Consider the following 16504-nt stretch of genomic DNA (forward strand, 5'->3'; position numbering starts at 1 on the left):
TTCTGGCTATTTTCTTTTTTTAATTATATCATTTTGTTGAAGAACATGTTAATTTATAAAGTATGTTCCATTCTCTATATATTACAAGAATCGACAGTATTTAAAAAGAAAGATGCAGATAGACAGATCTGATTTTTTTTACTGAAATCAAGAACAGTTTACAAGTTATTTATCTTTGGATGAATTTGTATTCTGTTTTAAAATAGAGCCTAAAGAAGAGAAAAATAAGGAAGCTGTGATAATCTAATAATAACTGATACAAAAGCATTATTATTATTATTATTATTATTATTATTATTATTATTATTATTATTATTATTATTATTATTATGCTCCTCTCCGAGGATTCGAGCCTTTTAGTCCTAAGGGCTCCAGAAAACAGAGTGTCCTAAGGCTGTCTCACATTTTAACCATTACAGTTTATTGGCTTAAATAGAAATTTGATATTAATTTTGAGAGCTGCAAAAATTCAGTAACAAATATTACTATATTTACTATGCTTTTAAATAAGAGAAATAAGAAGATTAATTTCTATGTACGTTGCCTGCTCTCCGAAAAACAATGATAATATTTTATATGGATATATCATTCTGGGAAATGAATATTTAAACTAATAAAATCACAAACTGAGTATCATATAAGGTATGGCAGCCAAGGGGAAAAGATATAAGAACTTCATACATTCAACACAAACAGAAAACAGTCTATATCACACAGGCTCCACCTTCTGAAATATCATCTGTAAGGATCTGTAAGGATCGATGGATGGATAATACAGCAGAACCTTTTACACCTATTTTTTTGGTGTCCCCATTTTTAAACTATACTGTATATTTGTGTATTAGGTTTGGTTCTTACAAAACAGGTAAGTTCTAAGAAGATATTCTGACCCTACTGTTTCTAAACATGGCTGAAATGCTAATGAGAGTCAATACGAATCTTGGTGTGGACCCATATTTAATTGTGTTTAGTATAAATAAAATAAAATCAATGAAATGTAAATGAGTCTACTGAGTCTGACTAAATTTTTTTTTCAGTCAGGCCCACATATCACACTAAACTATGGTTCAGTTTCCTGCATAACCCTAACCTTTGAAGTATGGTTTTCAAGCACAGTTGTTGGGTTCTTTATACCAAACCCAGAACTACATTATAGCGAATATTAGTAGAGATACATAGTGAGGGACACACTTTTTTGATAAAGGTTAGCCACAGGTTCATATGATCTTCATAAAGGACATGAGGACATTTTCTCTATTGCAGTTCTTAAGAACTGGCAGTCACAACCATGCTGCTCCTGATAATTGATATTGTATGTAGCCACTGGCAGATTATGTGCCACAAAATTATTGTTAGTTTTTAATGTTCTAGGTTGCTTCTGTCCTTTGATTAGTTTTCATCTATTGCTTCTTGTGCTGTCCTCAGGTGCCCCGAAGAATAGATTGACCCCCTAATCCGAGTACTTGTAATTAAACTAGATATATCCAATCCCAGTCCCCTAATCATCTTTGTTGCTCTTCTTTGCACTCTTTCTAGAGCAGTGTTTCCCAACCTTGGCCACTTGAAGATATTTGGACTTCAACTCCCAGAATTCCCCAGCCAGCAAATGGAAGTTGAAGTCCAGATACCTTCAAGTAGCCAAGGTTGGGAAACACTGTTCTAGAGACTCATCTTTTTTACATTGTGACGACCAAAGCTGGATGCAGTATTCCAAGTCACAGTGTAGAAGCTAAAACATATAAAGAATGGTTGCTAGAATTGGGTTTAATGAAATTTATTTATTTATTTATCTATCTATCTATCTATCTATCTATCTATCTATCTATCTATCTATCTATCTATCTATCTATCTATTTATTTATTTATTAGATTTTTATGCCGCCCTTCTCCTCAGACTCAGGGCGGCTCACAACATGTTAGCAATAGCACTGTTTAACAGAGCCAGCCTATTGCCCCCACAATCTGGGTCCTCATTTTACCCACCTTGCAAGGCTGGAAGGCTGAGTCAACCTTGAGCCAGTGATGAGATTTGAACCGCTGACCTACAGATCTACAGTCAGCTTCAGTGGCCTGAAGTACAGCACTCTACCTGCTGCGCCACGCTGGCTCAAATTAGGGATTGGGTTAGGGCAGTGCTTGTCAATTATTTTTTATCCCCTCCTCTCCCAAGGAAAAAGGAGACATTTTGCACACACACCCCAATTCTCTGATCTGGGCCCCAATGGAATGTTAGTGTTTTGACACAGAGCCAATGTGGTCCCATTAGTGCAGTTTAGAGCAATATTATTTCTTGTGATCTTGATGCTATCCCGTTGTTGATGCAGTCTAGAACTGCACTGGATATTTTGGCAGCTGCAGCACACTACTTCCTCATGCTCAAGCAGTGATCCATCAGAACACTTAGCTAACATTTTTCTAGTGTTGGCAAACTTTTTTGGCAATCAGTGCCAAAATGGGAGTATGCATGTGTGTGCTAGAAATGGGAAAAGCAGCCACCTGATGCGCATGCGTACGCCGGAAAGATGATCTTCCGGTTTCCGGCATGTACATGTGCACTGGGTGGCTGCTCTTCCGCTTTCCACCGTTCCCATGTGCATGAAGACCAGCTGGCCGGCATGCTGGGGCACGAAAGAGCAATAGGTGATGGCTCGTGTGCAAAGAGAGATGGCTCTGCATGCCACTTCCAGCATAGATGCCATAGGTCAGGGATGGTGAACTTATGGCACGGGTGCCACAGGTGGCACGCGAAGGCATGTCTGCTAGATCATGAGTCATTACCCTAGCAAAGCTCCAACATGCCAGCCAGCTGATTTTCAGCTCTGGGAGGGCATTTTCAACTCCCAGAGAGTCCCGGGGCGGATGAGGGAAATGCCACTGTAGCCTCAGGTGAAAAAAAGGTCTACCAGGCCCACCAGATGTTTGGAAATGGGCTGTTTCAGGCCTTCAGAGGGCTTTTGGGGGGGGAGCGGGAGGCTGTTTTCATCATCCCCAGATATTCAAGTATAGGTGTGGGCACTCACGCATGTGTGATAGCACACGCACACACGCTTTCGGCACCCGAGGAGAAAAAGGTTCGCCATCACTGCCATGGGTTCATCATCATGGTCCTATTCTGTATCTATGGCTTTGATTTTTCCTGCCTAAATTCAGCAACGTACTTTTCTCACCACTGAACTGCATTTTATTGAGATAAGACCCAATGTTCAAGTCTCTAAAGATCTGGATTTGAGTCCATCTTCCAAAGTGTTGGCAATTTCCTCCAGCTTCATGTTGCCTACAAATCTGATGAGTTCCACTTCCTCATCTAGATCATTTAGGAAGATGTTGAAGAGCACCAGGCCCAAGTCAGAACTTTGAGGTACCTCACTGCATGCTTCCTTCCATGTAGAAAGGAAGCATGCAGTGAGGTACTTGCTTCATTGAAGACTACGTTCTGGGTGTGATTGGTCAGCCAACTGAACCCATCTTGTAGTAATACTATTCCACATTGTTCTATCCCTTTTGGTAGTCAGAAAATCTATCGTCTGTAATATAGGAAGCTGACAGAAAACATGGCAAATACATTATGGTCTTTTTCCCCCACGCATAACTTTGTAAAAGGAAAAAAACTGATTCAAGCAATTAAGTCAGACATAAATGTAAAGAAATAAATGAGATTTGGAAATACTTTAAAGTGGCCACTAGATGGCAGTGCAGCATGTACAATAATGGTATAACTGAATCCAAAGCACAACCAATTAGCAGTACATAGCAGCATTTAGATGCGATAAAGGTCAAGTTTCTTCTAAGAGGATTTAGCTCTTCACCTATAGATTTTTAATGTGTTCTTCAGTTTTTAAAAACATTTTCTTTTTAAAAATTAACTCATTCTTTTTCTTTAATGGGACATTTAGTTGAGCACTTTGTAATCTGGAAATAACTTTTCTCAAGATGAGAAATCTTATACAACATGAAATTTAAGATAATCTTTCTTAGCAACAAATATTAAATCAGCCCTCGTGGCTCAAGTATTAGAATTACAGCTCTTACCAATTGCTCCTTTTTCATAAATGCAGGTGGGCTGCAAATATAGGCAGATGGGGGGAAATGGAGGCAGTACCTTACCTTACTGAGGGTAGCTGGGGCTGGGAGGGATCAAGCACAAAATGGCTTGGATTGGGGTGGTTATTCCCCTCTATGATCTTTAATGTCAATAGGGAATGCCAGAATTATCACTGTAAATCATTGCACTCATATTACAGGTCATGTTGCAACATCACCAATGTACAATGGCAATCCCAGCACTAATTCTGATTTTAAGTCAAGGACTCCTATATAAATTTGAACTTGTTTTCTAATAACTTTCACTTGGAAGAATTAAATTTCCTCTTCTGAACTATTTTCAGCATCTTTTAGGGAGGGAAAAAGGTGTGTCTTATACTCTGAAAAATACGGTATTTCCCATGAATGGGAAATCCAGTTTATCAACTACCAGCATTGAGAAATACATTTCAGTAAAAATTGCAAAATATTTCAGAAAACAGTACACTCGTTTTAGTGACTGCCTCACTTACAGTTATGGCAGTGATGAAAAATGAACTTTGTGACTAATCCTTGCATTTATGACCTTCACAGGTCTTGAAAGCTAAAGAAAGCTGAATTGAAATTGTAAAGTCATGATGTTTCATTTAGTGACTGCTTCACCTGACAACCAAGTTGCCAGTTCCACTTGTGGTCACTGCTTGTACTATATATTATTATTATTATTATTATTATTATTATTATTATTATTATTATTATTATTATTATTTAGATTTGTATGCCGCCCCTCTCCATAGACTCGCATATTCTCCATAGAGTGGCATACTCTCTTCTTATGCCAGAAGAAAATAAATTACCATCTGAATTAAGCAATTCAGAGACATTGCACCCACCTACCACAAATGCTTTTATCATTTTAAGTTATTTCTTTATTGACTCACCCAATAAAGCAAGTGCTTGTTTTGGGATTACACTATCTTTGCAAAAACTGCAAGCTTACCTGAGAAGTAATTATATCTGGGATACTAGACTGCCTCTGAATATATGCATTGCATTTCAACCATAATATGAAAACACTATTAAGCAGCTTCTCTTGCAATGAGAAAATGCTGCATAGGTTCAGAAGTTGAAGAAAGCATGGCAGGACAGTCCTCCTGTAGGAGAGCAATGACAGTGCTTATCTGCACGGATATGCTACTTATAGGGCAAAAGTCTTGGGTATTTTGGCATTTCAACTTTTCATAGAAGAGGCCCCCATGAAGTCACCTGTACATGTTCTATGGGTAAATTATCAATACGTTATGATCTCATTATATGAATATTAATTAAAAGGTAAAAGTGACTTGTAGGTATGTGTGAACACCAGTAACTGATTGTAATTTTATTTGCAGTTATATGTGGAACATATCACTAAACCAGTTCATAGTGAATTATGGAGTAAAACAACTTTGATATCAGAGCAACTGAATTACCTATTTTGAATTTGCTTTGCATATCTACTTAAGAGGTATATGCCTACGATACATATTTTATTAAAGTTGCATGTTGACCTAGGGGTATTAATATTTATGATAACCAACCATTTCTTGACAGACACTACTATGGAATGGTCACAGCTGCTACTGATCCATTTTTTAAATCTACCTGATTTGTTTGTGTGTTTGTGGGTTCAGTGTATTTATACTTACACAGAATTACAATAAGAGTCCGGTGGTGGTTTGACAAATAGCAAAATGAAGTAGCAAGTAATAATAATAAAGAAAATGGAGATGAATTGTTATTTTTATGAATATAAATATTCATACATTCATTTTATTTAAAACACTATGTAACAATTTTTCAAAATTAAGTAAACATCCTGATTTGCAAGATTCAAATATCAAGGCATTTTCTTTTTCTTTTATGAAACTGTTTTCATTTTGCCTTTTTATTTTTTACATTTTGCCTTTTATTAATTTAGTTAAGCTACCATTAACACCAACTTGTGTTAAAAATTAGTCTTTTGTCACAAATTATTCTAACGATGGTCAAGGAAACCACCTTTTTTTGTATGCAGCTAATCAAATAAATGCACAGACTTTTATCTAAACGTCTCTGCGATAATTATAGTAATATTTAAGTTTCACAACAATTTCATGAATTTACTTATCAAATTAATATACTAGTATCCCATCTCATATAATGTAACTCTGCAAGAAAAGCAGCAAGCTAAAAGTGATGCTGGAGTCTTAAATATGGTTTTCTAAGATCTAAATTCAGCAATGTCTTAGCCAAAGTACCACATCCTGATATCATGTAAGCATTGCTATATGTTCTGCAAAACGTAACATTTGTTAAACTTTTATTCTCCTCCCCATCAGGCAGTCCAAGACCCATGTTTTGCAATATTCCAGTGTTCTGGAAACTGCATCTCTATAGTTTCTAAACTAGAACCAGATTTTTATGTAAGTTCTATCTGAATTAAGTTGGTACCAGTTTGCCTTAGGCAGTGAAGCCTGTTTGAATTTTTCTACTTTTGCCTCCTTGAAATTCTCATTTGTCTCTGTTGGGTTTTGCATTTGTTCTATTGTTCATTGTGTTTCATTTATTTAAGGAATTAGCCCATCCATTATTTACACTGTGGTATGTGTATATGTGGAGAGGAAAAACTAATCATGGTGTGCACGTGGAACATTTGTTATCTTCTTTGCTGCCCTCCCCCAACAAAGCAAATATTTGGCCATCTGTTACAGCTCCCTCTATTGCTCGTGGTGTTCCATCCGATGTGTTTTCCAGGGTCAAAGGCAGGTGGTCTAACAAATATAATTTGGTGCAGGGAGATGGCCAAGATGAGTAATAGCTGGTGGTGCTTTCCAGCTGAACTAGTGAGATCAAGAGGAAAGAAATCCAGATGGGGTCTCATTATCTTTAGCACTATCCACTGCAGCAGCTCAGGCTTTGAGTTGCATATTTATATCCTAACCTCTTCCGTTGTCACTGAGATGTGCACAGAAATTTAGCAAATAACTTATAGAGGCTGTTGTACTGAATCAAAAGCTAATTTTTTTTAAAAAAAGATTAAAATAAAACATCTTGCTTTTGTTAATGTTAAGCCACATAAAAATATTTTTAATGACTGTAAACAGCCGTTACTTTGTGGTAAGATGAGTGGCCATTCAATTTTATAAATAAATTTGTAGAATACACTGAAAGAAAACAGAATAACAGAGTTGGAACCTTTGAGGTCTTCTACCCCAACCCCCTGTTTAGTCAGGAAAGAGTTATTTACATGTAACTACAATTGTTTAAATGGATAGAATGGAATAGAATAGAATAGAATTCTTTATTGGTCAAGTGTGATTGGACACACAAGGAATTTGTCTTTGGTGCATATGATTTTAGTGTACGTAAAAGAAAACATACATTTGTCAAGTATCATCAGGTATAACACTTAGTTATCATAGGGTTCAAATAAGCAGTTAGGAAACAATATTAATATAAATTGTAAGGATACCAGCAACAAGTTACAATCATACAGTCATAAGTGGGAAGTGGGTGATAGGAATTATGAGAAAAACTAATAGTAATAGTAAAGTAGCCTTAGTTAATAGTTTGACAGTGGTGAGGGAATTGTTTAGCAGGATGATGGCATTCAGGAAAAAACTGTTCTTGTGTCTAGTTGTCTTGGTGTGCAGTGCTCTGTAAGGAGGTTTTGAGGATAGGAGTTGAAAGAGTTTATGTCCAGGATGCAAGAGGGTCAGTAAATATTTTCACAGCCCTCTTTTTGACTCCTATGGTATTCAGCTCCTCAATGGAAGGCAGGTTAGCAGTAATTGTTTTTTCTGCAGTTCTTATTATCCTCTGAAGTCTGTGTCTGTTTTGTTGGGTTGCAGAACCAAACCAGACAGTTATAGAGGTGCAGATGACAGACTCAATTATGAATGTACACATTTATATAAGTACACAGAACCTTGTTTAGAACCTTCTAGATTACAGAATTGGGGGGAGCTATGCAAAAAAGATCGTGCAAAACTCAATAACTGTCTTGTTGGCAATGGAAATTTTGGACTCAATTGTGGTCATAGTTAAGGACTACCTGTATGTTTAAGGAACAATATTTAATTAATTCCTATAACTCAGCTGGGTGGCAGGGCCAAACCTATCCTAGTTGATCTTAAAAAAACTAAGTATATAAACTAGGAAAAATAGTAAGACTGATAGGAAACCCTAGGCTATTTGTTAGACTTAGAAATACAATATATTTTACAATAACAAGATAATTTGTATACTCTTGCAAAGAAAACTAATGAAGATATCCACAAACTAAACATAGATTGAGCTTGACTTGTGGTTACTTTGATCTTATAGATGACTATAAATCCTAAATTTGATGGTGGGTTCCAGTTTTCTGTGTTCTTTTTTAATGTGTTTAGTTTCATAATTTTAATATAGCTTTTATGGCTATTTATTTATTATTTATTTCTTTAATTAGATGTATAGGCTGCCCTTCTCCCCGACTCAGGGCAGCTCACAAGGGTAAAAATAAATAAACAAAAACAAGAAATACAATTAAAATGTTTAAAAAATGCATAAACCCCACCATAAAAAATGAACAATCATTCCTCTTTCATACTAATGGCTGGAGCAAAGCTGTTGAGCACGGCCCTCAGGCCTGCCAGCACAGATGTGTTTTTAATGCCTTTCGAAAGGCAAGGAGAGTGGGGTCGGTGTGGATCTCCGGGGGGAGTTGGTTCCAGAGGGTTGGGGCCACAACATAGAAGGCTCTCCCCCGTGGACCCACCAGTTGGCATTGTTTGGCCAAAAGGGTCTGGTGGAGGCTGACTCTGTGCAACCTAACTGGTCACTGGGATATGTGAGGCAGAAAATGGTCCCATAAATAATCTGGTCCAATGCCATGTAGGGCTTTATAGGTAATAACCAACAAATTTAACTTTTGATTGGGGGCTGCCTGGAGTAGGTTATAAAATAGGCAATTATATAAACATTTTTAAAAATAAAAATGGTCCACACTGTTCATTCAAAAGGAACTCTTCCTCAGTTTAGTGAATCCAAAGGACAATATAGATAATCTTTGACTTGTAACCATTTGCTTAGTGACTGTTTGAAATTACAACAGCACTTAAAAAAGTGACTTACGATCATTTTTCATGCTTAAGACCATTGCAGCATCCCCATGGTCACATCATAAAAATTTGGATGCTTGACAACTGGCTCATATTTATGATGGTTGCAGAGTCCCAGGATCATAGTGATCACCAGGGCCGCCGATAGACGGGTATTACTGGTAGCGGCGTCCCGGGCCCCGGCCAAATTGGAAAATGGGGGGGCCCGGGCCCCGCCAAAAACTCCCCAACTCCGATTGAGACAAATTCTGCCTCTGCGGCCCGCACCTTCTTCCCACCCCCACGAGGAAAGAAGGCAGGGAGGCCGGCAGACAGGCAGGGAGCCCCGATGGCAGCCGCGGAAGGAGGAAAGACCGCGGGGTTGGCTCAGCCCTCTGGAAGAAAGCCGCGCTGCTGGGGAAGCAGAACTGGGGAAGCCGGGAGAGGGCTGAGCCCGGCCGGCTTCTCCGCCGGCCTTGTGTCCCCCCCCCCCGAGGATTGCAAGGGCAAGAGAGCCGCGCCTTTCGGCTTCCGGAAGTGCTGGGCTGGGGGTTCGGGAGGGCCATGAACGCCGCCCGGAGCCAATGGTTTCTTTTGGGCTTACTTGAATTCCTGCTGCTGGTAAGCGCGCGCGGGTGGCCGGGTGGGAAGGGCGAGGCGCGAGGGGGAGGCAAGTGGAGAAGCGGAGAGAGAGAGAAGTGGACCAAAAGAAAGAAAAGGGAAAGAGAGGGAGGGAAAGAGAAATGGAGAGGAAGGAAGGAGGGAGGGGAGGGAGGGAGAGAAGGAAGGAAGAGAAAGGAGGGTAGAAAGAGAGGGAGAGAGAGAGGAGAGAGAAAGGAAGAGGAGAGATAGAAAGGAAGAGAAAGAAAAAAAAGAGGGATAGAAAGAGAGAGAGAGTGAGAGATGCTCAGTGAGCCTTTCTTTGAAGTTGCCTTTCTTTCTTTCTTTCTCTCTTGCTCTTTCATTCTTTTTTTCTCTTGCTTTCTTTCTTTCTCTTTCTTTCTCTCCTTCCTTCCCTCCTTCCATTTCTTTCATTCCCCCTCTCTATTTTTATTTCTCTTTCATTCTTTCTTTCTCTCTTTCTTGCTTTCTTTCTTGCTCTTTTTCTTTCTCTCTTTTACCTTCCCTTCCTCTATTTCTTCTTTTCTTTCTCCTTCCTACCTTCTTCCCTCCCTCCCTTCCTTCAGTCCTTCCTCTCTTACTCTCCCCTTTCATAAGTTTCCTTGCTTCCTTCCTCTGTTCCTGTCCCTTCCCCCTTTTTCTTTCTTTCTTTCTTTCTTTCTTTCTTTCTTTCTTTCTTTCCTTCTTTCTTTCTTTCTTTCCTTCCTTCCCTCCCTCCATTTCTTGCTTTCCTCCCTCATTCCCTTCTTTCACTCCTTCTTCTCTTACTCTCCCCTTTCCCACCTTTCCTTGCTTCCTTTGCACCCTTCCTCTGTTCCTGTCCCTTCCCTCTTTCCTTCCTTCCTTCCCACCCTCCGTCCATTCATTCACCCATTCCTCTCTTGATCGCCCCTTTTACCATTCCTTCCTTCCTTCCTTCTGATGTGGGCCCGGGCCGGCAGAGTAGTTTGCTTTTGCACCCCGTCTCGAGCTCCCTTGGTGCCAACCCGGCCCTCCCCACTTCAGAGAGAGGGGGGAGAAAGAGAGAGAGAGAAAGAAAGAGAGAGATAAAAAGAGAAAGATAGAGGGAGGGAGAGAAAGAGATAGAAAGAGACAAAGAGAGGGGGAGAGAAAGAGACAGAGAAAGAGAGAAAGGGAGATAAAAGAGAAAAAAGAGAGAAAGAGAGATAAAAAGAGGAAGAAAAAGAGAGAGGGGGAGGGAGAGAAAGAGAAAGAAAGAGAGAAGGGGAGCAAGGGAGAGAAAGAGGTAGAGAAAGTGAAAGAGAGAGGGAGGGAGAGAAAGAGATAGAAAGAGAAAGGGAGAGGTTGGGAGAGAGAAAAGAGAGAAAAGAGATATAAAGAGAAAGAGAGAGAAAGGGAGATAAAAAGAGAGAAAGGGAGAGAAAAAGAGAAAAAGAAAGAAAAGTAGAGAGAGAAAGAGAGATAAAAAGAGAGAGAAAGAGAGAGAGAAAGAGAGAGAGATAGAAAAGCAGGTGGGGGGGGCACACCTATTTTGCCAGCCCTCGGATGGGCCATAGGGATCCGGTGTATGTGGAGGGAGGGGTCCCCAGCTTCTGTTCTGCAGAGGGGAAGCCAAAGCCCCTGCATGGGTTATGCAGAGTGCCAGTGTTTGGGGCAAGGTGGGGGGTGGGGGTCTTCCTTAGCCCCCATTTCTTTGATGGGGCTAAGAGGCCTGCCCAGCAGGGCTGATGTGTTGCGGAAGGTCTTGTTGAGGGAGACCAGTGGAGCCCCCCCCCCCCCCGCTCCCATCCCCAGGGAAGGGGGTTCTGGCATCACTGCCACTGGCTTTGGAAAGAAGCCCCCGGCCTCTTCAGGGGGTGGAGGGAGGGGTCCGTAGCACAGGGCTGGACAATGGCTGAAGACAGTTGACTGCAGCTTTCAGAATTCCTCAGCCAGGAATATGAAGAAGACAGTTTGAAAATTTAAAAGGGAAGGAAGGAAGGAGGGAGGGAAAAGAAAAAGAAGAGAAAAAAGGAAAGAAAGAAAAAGAAGAAAGAAAGAAAGAAAGAGGAAGGAAGGAAGGAAGGGAAAAAAAACCAAAAGAGAAAAAAGAAAGAAAAAGGGAAGGAAGGAAGAAGGGAGGGCCCCCCCAGACACTTAGGCTGTATGGGGCCCCAAAATTCCTGATGGCGGCCCTGGTGATCACCTTTTGCCATCTGACAAGCAAAGTCAATAAGGAAGCCAGATTCACTTTACAACTGCGTTGCTAACTTAACAACAACTTCATTTAACAATTGGGACAAGAAAAGTCGTAAAATGGGGGAAAACAAACAATGCTCACTTAGCAACAGAAATTTTGGGGTCAATTGTGGTCGTAAGTTAGCAACTAGCTGTAAAAGGTTATTGGAAAAATCCTATACTCTCTATCTATAAAATGACAAAATAAACAAAAACAAGGTCTTAATGCCAGTCAGAACTGCACAGTAAAAGACTAAATCCATGCTTTCCAAATCTGGGTAAATTACCTAAAATTGGGTAAAAGTGGATAAAAGCAACATGAATCCATTACCCAGTCACAAAAGGAATATTTAAATTGATTTCAAGTGTGAATTGGGTGAAAAGAACTTTTTGATAAGCAGCTTTGAGTAATAAATGAAAGTTTGGAAGAGTACTAAATAAAATTATTTGTTTGAAGACATTGTTTTGGATATCACTACCTGGGTGATTAAGAAGATTTATCTATCTATCTATCTATCTATCTATCTATCTATCTATCTATCTATCTATCTATCTATCTATCTATCTTATTTATTAATCAGATTTGTATGCTGCCCCCTCCGCAGACTCGGGGCGGCTCACAGCAATGTTTGTTTGTTTGTTTGTTTAATTATTTATTTGATTTATATGACGCCCCTCTCCATAGATGAAGTAGAGGTCACAGAAGTTTCATAATACAAATATGTATTCACTAGTAGTAAAACAGGATTTAAAAATAGAATATGCTGACATAGTTTACTATTTGTTAATTCTTCCTATGAATTAACTTTTTATCAGAGCTTCAAGTTCTTTCTTGAGGGCAGCCAAAGAAACTGCAGTTGTATTTCTTAACATGGTATCTTCTAGTTGCTAACTCAGAATTCTGACAATTAAAATCCTATCATTATGCATAGTTACAATCACCTTGCAAAATGCTACAATACATGTTCCCCATTTCTTTCATTCCACCAATGATTACCACAAGTATTATATAATTGGATTGGGCTTGGAAAGCCATTGGGAGCCAACCTAATTTCAATAGGAAATGAAATATTATTTGTTGCGCATGGCATTACAGTACTATCAGATGGTATCAATGAAATTACGTCTCTCTTATAAAAGTAGATACATATAAGTTAAGGGCTTAACAACCACTTGTTCAGCAATCTTTCAATTTTACAAAGGTGCTGAATAAGTGGTGCTTATGATCAGCTCTTGTACTTGCAGCTGTCACGGATCCCCACTTTTGCATGAACAGGATTGAGGTACCGTATTTGTCGGAGTATAAATATATTAACTAATACCTTAGTTTTTGAGGAGAAAACTAGGGAAAAGAATCTGGTTACCAGGTATTCATCTGGCTAGGGTCCTTAGTCTGATTAGCTTCAGCACATTATTTTCTTCCCTGGTTAAGGGCTTAAAAAACCCTTTATTCTGAGACAGTAATAATGAAAGACCTTCCAAGCCAGTAACAACTGGGAACATCATCAGCACCTGGAAAGAAATAGTCGGAGCAAATAGAGCAATGGGAAAAATTCTGCAAAGACTTAAGGCTTGGAAAACATTCTTCAGAAAGAAACAATGAAAGAGCCTGCAAGGTAAGAGCTGTGAAGGTTGTTAGCAGCTAGTTAGGGCTGGGGGGGAAAAGCTAAATTCAGAGTATAAGACCCACCCTAATTATCAGCCTCTTTTAGGGGGGAAAAAGGTGTGCCTTATACACCAAACAACGGTACTTGCTTGGACTCAAGGCACTGCAGCATCCAACATTCATGTGATCATCTTTTGCAACCTTCGCTGCTGGTTTCGGACAATCAGTGGGGAAGCCAGCAAGAGATCTCCAATGGCACCGATGTGACATTGTGCTTAATGAAGTTGCAGTTTCTTTAATGATGGCAACGGAACTGCTGTTGCTAAGCAACTGCTGTATGATTGCATGGCTTAGTGATGGAAATTCCAGTTCCAATTACCCTCCTTAAGCAAGGGTTATTAGTTTGAAATGTGGTACACCAGTTTAGAAACATTTTCTTCTATTAGCACAGCTCCTAGGAGCATATTGTGTCTGCCTAAGACACAAGTGGAAACATTAAGAAAATGTATTTACTACGCCCTCCCCAATAAAGCTGACATTCAAGCTACCTAATCCATACTACTACTATCACAACCCATGATTAAAATTCAATGGAAATACTGTAGCAAAACCCCAACTTGCACGATTCAGTTAATTGGCTTATTCAAGAAACATGTGGGAAGGCTCCTGATTTTGCTTCCTTTTCTGAAATCAAATATATTCAATTGGGCAGGCTAAGAAATTCTTCCCCTTGTTCTTCATAAAGATAACCCAGGGCTTTGAGGTATCTTAAAGACTAAACACTAAACATTTACCACAACAAAAATGTTTTTCCAGTCTAGTGCAGACATAAATATATAAATACTGTACATAGTTTCTTGGCTTGGAAAGAAAAGGCTAGAAAAGGCTCTGCTTTTAGACAGTGTTCAGCAGGTGAGACTCAGGGAGGAAATGGTCTGATGATGGTAACCATAGAGACCCAGCTATAAATGGTATGCATGGGTTTCACTGTTTTATTTTAATTGTTTTTATCTGTTTTATAGGCTTTTTAGTACTGGATATTGTATTTTTGGTTTAAAGCTGCCCAGAGTCCCTAGGGAATTGGGTGGCATAAAAATTTGAAAGAAAGAAAGAAAGAAGGAAGGAAAGATGAAAGAGAGAGGGGGGAGGGAGGGAGGGATTGAAGAAAGGAAGGAAAGAAGAATAGAAAGAAATAAGGAAAGAAAGAAAATAAAAGATGGTTCTGACAGGTTCTGGAGAACCAATAGTGGAAATTTTGACTGGCCCAGAGTGGGGTGGGAATGGAGGCTTTGCAAGCCCACCAAGCCGGGGCCAGTAAGCCACGCCCACAGAACCGGTAGTTTAACAACATTTGCATTTCACCACTGGTGGGACTCCATCTGAGCTTCCTCCGAGGTTCAGCCCCCACCCCCGTGGTTGTGGTTTTTTTTAAATCCACAACGCCCGGTTCTCAGCGAGGCCGGGAAAGTTTGCTGGTTCTTAACGGTGCATTACGAAGCCGAGCAAGCCCTGAGGCTGACTCCCTCCGGGCTCCAACTCGGCCGGCCGGGGCTGCATCTGGTCCCTGGGCAGGCCAGCCGCGTTTCTCCCTCACGGCAACGCGCACGTGGGCGCGCGCGCGCCCTTCAACCGGTCCCAGGTTGAAAAGCGCGTCGGCATCGCTTGTTGCGGAGGGGGCGGTGGCGGTGGTGGGGTGGAGAGACTCGGGTGTTTGATTGCCTCAAGCCCCCGCGAGCAGCGCTTTGGGGAGGCGAGGCGCTAGCCTGCTTCCCCGCCGGCACTTCAAGGCGCGAGATGTATCTGCTGCTCCGTCTCCTGCATCTCCTAGCAGGAGGGACGCTTTCACCTCAGCGAGGCTCGGCGCCCTAGCAGCCAGTCCGGGGGCAGCGAAAGCTCGGCGGCCAGAGATGGATTCGGCGGGTGAGTGAGGGGCGGGGGTCTGCGGGGAAAGGGACCGTCGCTTTGCTGCTCTGAGGAGAGAGAGGCGAGGAGGAAGGGCTGACTCCCCCCAACGTAGCAAAATCTCCCGACGGCTGAACGCACTGTTTCGAGGCTCCTTCGCGCGCGTTTCGCTTCTCCCCCAATGAACTTTGCCGGGCCATGCTCAACGTAGTCGGCGGGAAAGCGCGTCTGTCTTTTCGCCAGCAATTCTAGTCGGAACCGCTCTTGGGATGGGCAGCGCCCAATGGGATTGGTTTCCTTTTAAAGCTGCGACGTACGAAGGTGTAAAAGTAAAACCTCTAATCCAGTTTTCTAAGCCTTGAAAGCGACCTGGTGTGGCTGGTTAATAAATTTATTTGCTATTCCTGCTTTAGTGAGGCAAAACGATGGGTTCTGGCTCTGCCTTGAAGGAAACACCTTGCATACAAAATGCTGAAGCTTAGCATTAGCATTTAGACTTATATACCGCTTCATAGTGCTTTTACAGCCCTCTCTAAGCTGTTGACAGAATCAGCATATTGCCCCCCAAGATCTGGGTCCTCATTTTATTCACCTTGGAAGGGTGGAAGGCTGAGTCAACCTTGAAGTGTTGAAGTTTCCAAGAAAAGGAATATACAGTATTGGGAATCTTGTCACCTCCCGGTCCGATGCTGAATTCCTGATGTGAGTAAGGCTTAAATGCTTACCATAAGTTTAGCAGAGGTTAGAGCAGAGGTGGGCAATTAATTTTGCCAAAGGGCCACATGAGAAATTGGAATGGTTTTAGAGGGCCGGACTAATATAATTAACTCAGTTCTACCCAATACTGTATATTATTTGGTAGAAGTGAGTTAATTATATTATAATTATAAATTATAATTTATTATATTATTATATTATATTATATTATATTATATTATATTATATTATATATTATTATATATTATTATATATTATTATATATTATTATATTATATATTATTATATATTATTATATTATATTATATATTGTATATATTATTATATATTATATCTTGAACACCCAGTTCTTATCTAG

At 40.4% G+C, this 16504-nt stretch overlaps 1 protein-coding gene across 1 annotated transcript in view; it reads left to right on the top strand.

Moving 5' to 3' along the window:
* The first annotated feature begins 15135 nt into the window (after positions 1-15135).
* The window catches only part of FGD3 (FYVE, RhoGEF and PH domain containing 3), a 114923-nt gene continuing 113554 nt past the window's right edge, over positions 15136-16504 (top strand). The window contains exon 1 of the mRNA XM_070738524.1: positions 15136-15447. Within this exon, the coding sequence (XP_070594625.1) occupies positions 15435-15447 (13 nt within the window). The 5' untranslated portion in view covers positions 15136-15434. The remainder of the gene's footprint in view (positions 15448-16504) is intronic.

Source organism: Erythrolamprus reginae, chromosome 2, assembly GCF_031021105.1.
Source record: "Erythrolamprus reginae isolate rEryReg1 chromosome 2, rEryReg1.hap1, whole genome shotgun sequence".
Classification (NCBI taxonomy): Eukaryota; Metazoa; Chordata; class Lepidosauria; order Squamata; family Dipsadidae; genus Erythrolamprus; species Erythrolamprus reginae.